Source organism: Morone saxatilis, unplaced genomic scaffold (genome assembly GCF_004916995.1).
Source record: "Morone saxatilis isolate NCDOM2014 unplaced genomic scaffold, NCSU_SB_2.0 Contig5, whole genome shotgun sequence".
NCBI lineage: Eukaryota > Metazoa > Chordata > Actinopteri > Moronidae > Morone > Morone saxatilis.
This window is the reverse complement of record NW_023340095.1, coordinates 14,694,957-14,704,020: the sequence shown is the minus strand read 5'-3', so window position 1 is coordinate 14,704,020 and position 9,064 is coordinate 14,694,957. Positions and strand designations below refer to the sequence as shown.

The 9,064-nt window shown below is 38.3% G+C and overlaps 2 protein-coding genes across 8 annotated transcripts in view; both read left to right on the top strand.

Annotated features, from left to right (window-relative positions):
- LOC118339480 (muscleblind-like protein 2a) overlaps nucleotides 1-7,359 on the top strand; it is a 16,852-nt gene extending 9,493 nt beyond the window's left edge. For 3 of the 7 annotated variants that reach the window (XM_035677131.1, XM_035677127.1, XM_035677128.1), the window contains exons 6-9: nucleotides 32-85; nucleotides 454-610; nucleotides 1,545-1,577; nucleotides 3,472-7,359. In XM_035677131.1, the coding sequence (XP_035533024.1) occupies nucleotides 32-85; nucleotides 454-610; nucleotides 1,545-1,577; nucleotides 3,472-3,596 (369 nt within the window). In that variant the 3' untranslated portion in view covers nucleotides 3,597-7,359. Of the gene's footprint in view, nucleotides 1-31; nucleotides 86-453; nucleotides 611-1,544; nucleotides 1,578-1,669; nucleotides 2,375-3,471 lie in introns of all 7 variants that reach the window. The other 4 variants (XR_004797311.1, XM_035677129.1, XM_035677133.1 and 1 more) reach the window with 4 other exon arrangements.
- A 684-nt stretch (nucleotides 7,360-8,043) lies between these two features.
- The window catches only part of LOC118339479 (ras-related protein Rap-2a), a 14,698-nt gene continuing 13,677 nt past the window's right edge, over nucleotides 8,044-9,064 (top strand). The window contains exon 1 of the mRNA XM_035677126.1: nucleotides 8,044-9,020. Coding sequence (XP_035533019.1) covers nucleotides 8,707-9,020 — 314 coding nt within the window. The 5' untranslated portion in view covers nucleotides 8,044-8,706. The remainder of the gene's footprint in view (nucleotides 9,021-9,064) is intronic.

Here is a 9,064-nt window from a genome sequence, read left to right as displayed (position 1 = left end):
CCATCATGTGCTCGCTGCCTGCTATTAAAAGACTCAGTCGACTGCCAAAGCAATGAAGCGATCCCTCGAGGCAACTGTAGACCTGGTATTTTCACCTTTTGCTTTGGTTGTAGCTATTAATTGTACTGTAATAACTTTTAATTTTTGTCATTGTGATTTAAAGCTTCTTCAAGTCTCATGTAGTCTTTGTGTACACAGTCACCATCAGTCTTTAAGTGCTTCATTTGTAAGATATTTAAAAAAAAAAATTGGTTGACATTATTCCATTCATTTTTGTAAACTGTGTTTGTTTTTTCCACTGTGATATGCCACCTTAATTTTGTAGTTTTGTTTGCTGTTCATATTATTTAAAGTGAATACTAAATATTAAGTGTGTTAAGATAAGTAGCTGAACAGAGAGAATGGACAGTTGGGAAGTTCTGGTGTGTCATGTCTCCTTTTGTTACTTTTCAGGGCTTTCCTCACAGTGTCCTGCAACCGCTACCAAAGAGACAAGCTCTTGAGAAGTGCAGCTGGGCAAGCTCTCTCCTCAACCCCAGTTTTTTGCACTACCAACAGGCTCTGGCCAACACACAGCTGCAGCAGCCCACTGCTGCATTTTATCCCACAGGTGAGCCTCTAAACTTGTTGTGGATTCAATGCTAAAAAGGCACTTTTCTATTTTAAAATTAGACTCTTTTTTTCATGGGGGTAAACACTGCTTACAAATATCATACACACTTAATGTTTTCATTTGACTTTAAACCTTGAGGTCTGTATCATCAGCAGAACTACAATTACCATGGAAAGATTTTTATGAATTAGTATTATAAAATGATATTAATCTTAATCCTGACTTTAAAGAGTCAGAGTTTGACCTTTTTTAGACATTTTGACATGTCATTGCAATATATAAATACATTCTACTAATAACATTGACCATGGCTGCATTCCATTTATAGTAGGTTCACCAATTACAATGACCTAATATAGGCCTTTTTCATACCACACATTTAAACTTGTCATAGTAGGAAAAGTACAGTTGTTATTATTTAATATTAGCAATGGCTCTGTTCCAATGAAGTGTACCAGTAAATCATGACAGTGTGACAGTGACTCAGCACGCACAATGCCAGGAACCTGGAGCTGAAGCAGCTGAATTGGAATTCAACCATCATTGATTTTATTATTTACAGCTGTACTTTTCTTACTGTGACATTTGAAAATTACTTCTAAAAAATCCTGTGCATGATGATTGTGGCATGGCTTAATGGGGCACTAAGCCATAATTAATGTCATTGATTACACCTGTGCTTTACCTGCTATGGCAACTCAAAAAAGGTTGTACACACTTATCCCACTTGTTAATCAAAAATAGGTGTTTTGTCTTTTTGCTCTGAACTTATAAAGAGGTGTAGTACATTACTCAGCTTCATTTAATCTGCATGTTTTGTGTATGCTTAATACACCGAAGATGCTTTTATGTGGGCTCAGGCCTAGTGTTGACTATATTGTGTCCGTTGCACTAAAACACAGTCTCTCTTTCCTTTTTTATGATCACACAGGTTCTGTCTTTTGCATGACACCCAACAGCATTGGTAGGTCACTTCCTTATTTCCTATGAACTATGTCTCATAATTAGTGGAACACAGATTAAGCCTTCATATTAATCTTGCGTTTTTGTTATTAGGAAAGCAACAATCTGGAAGCCACATTAAAACCACATCTTAAAATCAGGATAATTTTATTGGTGGTTTTTTTCTGTAAATATTTTTGATGTGTTGCATGTTTGTGTGTTTTTTATTAGCAAGCTTTGTAAAATAATAATATAGTAATATAATAATAATCCTTTTTTAAATAACACTTAAACTACTGGGTAGTTAAACATTAGATAAAAATAAGCATTTTAGTAGATCATGTTTGTAGAATTGCAATGCTCCATGGATTAGGAAATTTGATCAGCATCCCTGAGATTCACTTAAATGTTTCAAGTTATTAAAACTCAACAAAGATCTTATGAACACAATTTGATTGTGCCTGCTGGCATTGCTGTACATGCCTTCTCTTTTGGGATGTCAAATTATGGACAGATTTCCTAATTTTATCTCTCCCTTTTATGTTCTCCCCTGCTGTCTCGCTTTGCTGTGTGATCACATGCCATCTGCTGGTCTAACTCAATGATGGCTTTCTGCTAATGTCATTTTTGTATTTGCCTGGCAAGAGAGAAAAAAACATTGCTATGGTTACCATAATGCTCCACCTCCCTTTTCATTGCTTTCATGGTTCCCTTCCTGAAAAAGTCCCCATGATGTACAGTGCTACGCCTGCTACTGTCTCTGCAGCCACTTCTCCCGCCACAAGTGTCCCCTACGCAGCAACAGCACCAGCCAATCAGGTTTGCTCCTTTTTAAAGCTTTCTGTCATAAATCCTTGAGCTCTGAATAAGTACTTCATCTTTAAATCGGGGGAGTTGCTTCGTCAGCATAGCGTTGCCCTGCTTGCATTGCCTATCATTAAGCTTCATCTACCTGTAGACCTTCAGTAGAACTAGGCTGCATCTCACCCCTTCCCCTTTTGACACACATCACCTATTCAGAGGTCTTCCATCTGCAAATAGTGGTGTTGCGTATATTCTTTATTGCATGTTTGTTTGTTTTTTGCTTTGTTCGATGTCAGTGTCTGTTTCATCACTCAGTATGCTATTCAAAATGTTATCTTACATGTTAAGAGTGATTAGCGAAATCTAATAACTACAATAACAATAGTAGCTTAGGTACTTGTCATACTGGTTATATTAATCAGTTATTACTTGCATTAATTGTATCATCTGTGAAAATACGCTGTTCTGATTAGGGTTTCATTTTTATACATGGAACTTTGTAATGGTGATGTTAATATGTGTCTATTTGTGTGTCGCATTTGACTATGACTTCTATTTGTATTATTTATATTTTGGTAATCTCAGCTGCTCAGATTAAAACATTTGATGGGTTTGATGATAGAAGAGTCAATGTAAGATACCTGGTCCTCAAAAATAATATTCTTTACTTTGCTCATTTTCTTCTTTTCTTAGCTCATTTTTGCTCCATATGTGTAGTGTCATATGCACATAAAACTGTGAAAAAGTGTTTTTTTTACTTTAAATTGGAATGGAGGTAATTAATAGGACGATAAGCAATTGTATAAAATGATGCATACGACACTTATGCAATGTTCCAATTTAATGTAATGATGCAGCCATGAAAAACTCATACATTATGGGAACTTTTTTAATTTCGCCTTATGACTTCATAGTAAATTAAGACCCATATCAGGAGTTAATGGGGTTAATGTATTTGTTTTATTTAATTTTATCTTATCAATTTTAAATCTATCACAATGATAATTCTTAATGAGCACCTGATGATCTTCCTCTGTCCTGTAACAAAAACACCAACTATATTTCCACCGTATGCAACCACTAAGTGACTATGTCTTTTGCCTCTGCAACAGATCATCCTCAAGTAACCACCAGGAACAGAAGTCAGTGCCATGTTGCTGCTGTTAAAGACCCCAAACAACTGCTCTGTAAATACTCTGTTAACACAACACACAACCTACAACAAGCTGCATGCTGATATGAAGTTGTAGACACTACTTTGATCTCTCATAATAAATTACATAGCTCAATTACTACAATTATACAATGCTAGATAAGTGTCACAGAAGATTATTGTATGTACGCGCCTTTGCACCTGCATTAACATGCGTCCTCAGTTATGTGCATAATATCTGGGTTTGTATTTCCTTAACCCCTGACAAGGTCAGAGATGCATTTAGCCTCTTACATATAGGAACCTCATACATATAAACTAACTTTTCTGGACAAATTCAACCAGGAAACACATTTGCAGTGCAGATATAGTAGTAACACCTTAATACTAACTCATATGGAAACAAACAGAAATGTCATTCACTGACAGTTTTAAATTGTGTAAATATTTCCAGAGGAGGAGATGAGCATGACAGATGTAATCTGAAATCAGCTTTCAGTGTGTAGACAGTACATGTTAATACCAGGTGTAAAGGGTTCCTTTATTGGAGATTGTTCAAATGTTATCGTGATACTGACCAACAGCTTTTCCTTCTTGAATGTGTTATGTAAACCAATAGAAAGGTTTTTTCACATTAATGCTTGTTTAATAAGTGCCAGATTATTTTAAACAAACTAGTAAAAATGCACTTACTTTAACTTTAAACTCCACAATGTAAAAATGATGGAAGCTCCTTTAAGATGTTCTCAGGGTAGTCCATCTACATTGTTTACCCTGTCATCCCCAGAGAACAGGATCAGTGCTCCACCTCGTGGTGTACCTTTGCATCGCATATACTGTACAGTAGCCTATGTTTGCTGAGAGAAAATACTGTACAATCCATTTGCTCTTCAAGGCAGTGAAACAACAATGATTCAAACAGTTAAATTGCGCCTTTTTTATTATAAAAAAAAAAATTATATATATATAAGATTATCTGACACTTTCTGTCAGTGGGTTTCCTGTAAGTGGTTTACCCTTCAGGGGCCAGTTTCACAAAGATATACTTTTACTTACTTTACTTAAATAGGTCTAATGGCTAATAGAGTAAACACATTAAACAGCTCAGCAGTTACATTTTACTCTAAAAATCCGGCGAAACAACACAAAAAACGTCCAATAGTATAAAATTTCAGCACAGTGCAGACGTGTATCAGCCCTGAGATGTGGATTCTAATGTGGGCTCACTGCTCATATTTCCAACAGGCTACTTTGATCTCTAAAAACTCTTTCACCTCTCATTACTCGCTCCACAATCTTAGAAAACCACAAATTATGAGTCTTTTTTTATTATTAGTAGTATTTGTTTGGTGAAACTGGACAGCAGGGGTCACAGACTGTTACCATGGAAACATATTTGTTCTGAGTTAGTCACGGGGGGTAAGGTGGTGCTCAAAATAAGTCTCTTTGTTGAAGAGACTCCAGTATGAGAGTGGATGTGATCATCAGTGTATCCCGCCACCTACAGTCTGTTTGTTTTTTCTCGAAACAGCCTAACCTGCATTAGACTCATCTAACAGCTAAATAAAGACTGGACTAACACTACAGATCAGTCTGAAATATCTTTGTGAAACCACAGGCCAAGATCAGGCAAATCATCTCTTTTAAGAAGACCCTCCATGGAAGTTAGCTCAATAAAATGGTGTAAAATTACTACTGCTCAAATTCAGACTAAGGTTCTTGTAACCCTCTAAGGGTTGAGCAGTGTGTGAACTATTAGTCTTAATGTTACCGTCAGTTGTCAGTACTGTATTGTTTGAATGTTACAAGTGCCTAAAGAGTTGCGCGGATGTGGATATCCATGCATATTTAAAAGGCTTTTGTGTGAAAAATCACTCAATTAAATCTACTTTACCTAAGTCACATGTAGAAAGAGCTGTTTTGAAATGCCATGTCAGTGCATTAGTATTTTGTTTATGCCTGCTTAGATTTTAGACTTACATTTAATTTTCACCGATGCTCACACTCATGTGTGTACTATGTATAAGAGTTGATATACATCTTAATTTTATTTTGTTTCTCTTTTAAGACGATTAAGTGTATGGCAATGTTTCCTGATTAGTTTTATGCACAGTACAATACTTTGTGTAGTAAAGTAGAATTTAAGGAGGTAGGCTTTTTTGTGAGGCTTAGTTGTTTGTGTGGTACCACATTATGCAATTACCCATAATTGTTTGAAACTTTCAGCAGAGTGGGTATTGTGTCTGGTTAAGGAAAAAAACAGTTTCCACTCATATGTAATGCTCTCTTGAACATGTTTCATGTTAATTTTAGTTCCCTGTTTTGCAAACAGTGTGTGCAAATATCAACCTTTCCTTTAATGTTTCCAATGTCTTTTCAAGTGACTGAATACGTGTGTACACTTGTGTGCGATTAACTCGGACAATCCACCAAGAGATATTGCATTTTGTTCAGAAATTTTTCTTTATGTAATTTCCTTGTGGAAACTTTTACACATTATTGGATGGAATATAAGGAGTATACGTTAATATTTTACTGTTTAACATTAGAAAAGAACACTTTTAAAATGTATTCTCTTCTATTTTATGATGAATGTAATTTATTAAACTGACTTTAGCTCTGCTGGAGGTTCCTCAAAGGGCCTTGATCTGTTGTATTAGCCTATGAAAAGCCGTCTTGTGGGCAGGGATTGAATGTTGAAGTAAAGAGACGCTTTAAACACTTAATCCTTGTCACTGCCTTGTCACCTGTAAGGGACAGCGAACCTTTGTATGAGCAAGGCCATAGAATTGCTTTTTATGTACAAAAGTGCATTGTACAGGTTCACATTTTCCGAAAAAAGTTACCTTTCATAATAGTGTAATAATAGTTAGTCATTGAATTGTTTTGATGTGTTGCTGAGGCAATCTGAAGTTGCAGTGATTAAAAACTGTATTTTTGTAGGTGATGAAATTGTTTTTCCTCCTCACAATAACACATTAGATTGTACTGTCAGATATTTTACTTTACTATGCCATGGTGTGAAACACTGTAAGTGATCCTGTGCATAAAAAAATATTTTGCAATGTGAATTTTGTGTTTTATATGGTTTCCACTGCATGTTAACATCTTGCAGCAAAAAATATAACCCCCCCTCGGAGAGTGCTGAACTCCTGCGGACACAAGTCGGGAAGTCGGGAGTTGATGGTCCAGTGACTTTTTAAACCTTGATCAGAATATGACTGCTTTCAAAGTTTAGCTTGTTATTAGATATATGACATTTTTTCCCCCTTATTTATTTTACCTTCAAATTAAAGGCATATAATCGAATGTTTGTTTCACCTTCTGGCAAAAAGCTTGAATGTCGTGGATACACCTGCACATGGAGGCTGTTGATTTTGATCATCCAGTCAAAGATATGGACAGTAAGAATGTTTGGTCTGACTGACTGATGGAAACATTTCTCTTAAGCACTTTCTCGACAGTCAGATCGGCTGAGAAGATGTGCTGCTTTTTGTGAACTTTGCCTTATCTTTTATCTATTGCTAAGTTTGTATTTGTTCAGTAATTATGAATTCCATATTGCTTAATAAATAAAACACATTTCACTTTTCTGTGAAATTATTGCTACATGAGTTTTTAGTTTGAGGCCAAAATGACATTAAAATAAACCCCAAAACACACTCCTGAGGAAAGGCTTGTGTACCAGTGCCATTTGGTTCCATCCTGGCCTCAATATAAACTTATCTGTCAAACTTACTTCGTTTGTGCACAATTAAACATTTCATGTGATAGTTTTTTTGTTCCTGTAAATTCCAAATTGTGTAAAATCTAATATTGCAAATAAATAAATGTCAAGTAAATGCCATTGGTGTGAGCTCTGTTGTTTGACTTACATATACTATACATTTATTTTCCATCAATTTAATATCATTCTAAGACCCTAGAATTAAGGATCAGCAAGTTTTATTGATTCTGTTAGTTAGGCTAAAAACTCAATTCACAAATAAAATGATCTCTTTCAGTGCACAGTAGAGAAAGCTGGATTGGTCTCCCCTAAGGAAAATCAGACAATATCTTATAAGTTTTACTGTAAGTCTCTCAAATGTAATGATCTTCAATAGCAAACGGTTGCCTTTGGTAATGCAGCCTGCACTGCTACAGATCAATAAGTATTTATCCCATCTCTCGACTTTATACGGTCAAGCAGCGTTTTATTCATTCATTTATTTATTTTACAGCATTCTCAAATTTTTGCACGGCAGCAACAAAAATGCAGCGTTACCATAGCAACAGCATCCGGTGCATTTTCCTCCTCCTGGATACACATCCCCGAGCCGGCCCTGTGATTGGAGGAGCTCTCTTTTGATGTCACCGGGGCAACCGAATGATGGGAATTTTAACACATGAACGGAAACGTAACCGCCGCATCTGACTGGCTGCCTCGCGCGCGGCTCCCATTCAGGCGCGTGTGAGGTTTCCAGCCAGCGGACGCCGTCGTTGGACCGTCTGCACATCCGTCTGAGAGGAGGGAGGATCCTTTTTTTTCCTCTTTTTTTTTTCTTCCTCTTTGCTCTCGGTACGGGAGCCGAGCGGGGACCAGCTGGTTTACGCGGCGGCCGTGGGTCTCCACCCGAGAGTATGGCGGCTGGGATCGCACTGGAGAGCGAGGGAGAGACGGAGACTCGCCAGAGATGCTGAAAAAGAAACAAAGAGACGCAAGTTGTTTTAATTAAGTACCCAAACAGTTTGAGTTGCTGCCGCTCCAACCGAGGCGGCCTCGGGCGAGAACGATCTGCGCCTGCACTTCATTCTGGAGGCGAGAGCCAGCGTTTTTCCCAGCGTCCTCGATGGAGCAAGTTTGTTTTTTTAGGATGCACAGAGAGGGGTGAGCTAAGCAGATGAGAACCCCGCACGGTCCACATCATCGGGCGATATTTTCTTCCTCCTCCCCCCCTCCTGTGCACGTTTTGGACAATTTGCCAGTCCTCGGACGCCCGTGTAGCTGTCAGTGTCTGGCCTGCGTGGGGGAAATTTCTACAATGAAATCCATCTTGGGGCAGCGAGTCTTTGTGCTCTGCCATAGCTGAGCAGCGGCGAGCGAGACTGTGTTATTGACAACCCGTTCAAAATGGGACACGACTGGTGAACGGGATTTTGAGTTCATTTCAATGACGCGCGGAGACTGATACCTTACGACTTGATTTAATCCACGATGCGCGAGTATAAAGTGGTGGTCCTGGGCAGCGGTGGGGTCGGGAAATCCGCCCTCACTGTGCAGTTTGTCACCGGGACGTTCATTGAGAAGTACGACCCCACGATAGAGGATTTTTACCGCAAGGAGATCGAGGTGGACTCCTCGCCCTCGGTGCTGGAGATCCTTGACACCGCCGGTACCGAGCAGTTCGCCTCCATGCGGGACCTTTACATCAAAAACGGCCAAGGATTCATTCTGGTCTACAGCCTCGTCAACCAGCAGAGCTTCCAGGACATAAAGCCGATGAGGGATCAGATCATAAGAGTGAAAAGGTTGGTGAAATGATGCGCAAAAAGGGGGGCGGGGGGGGGGGAAA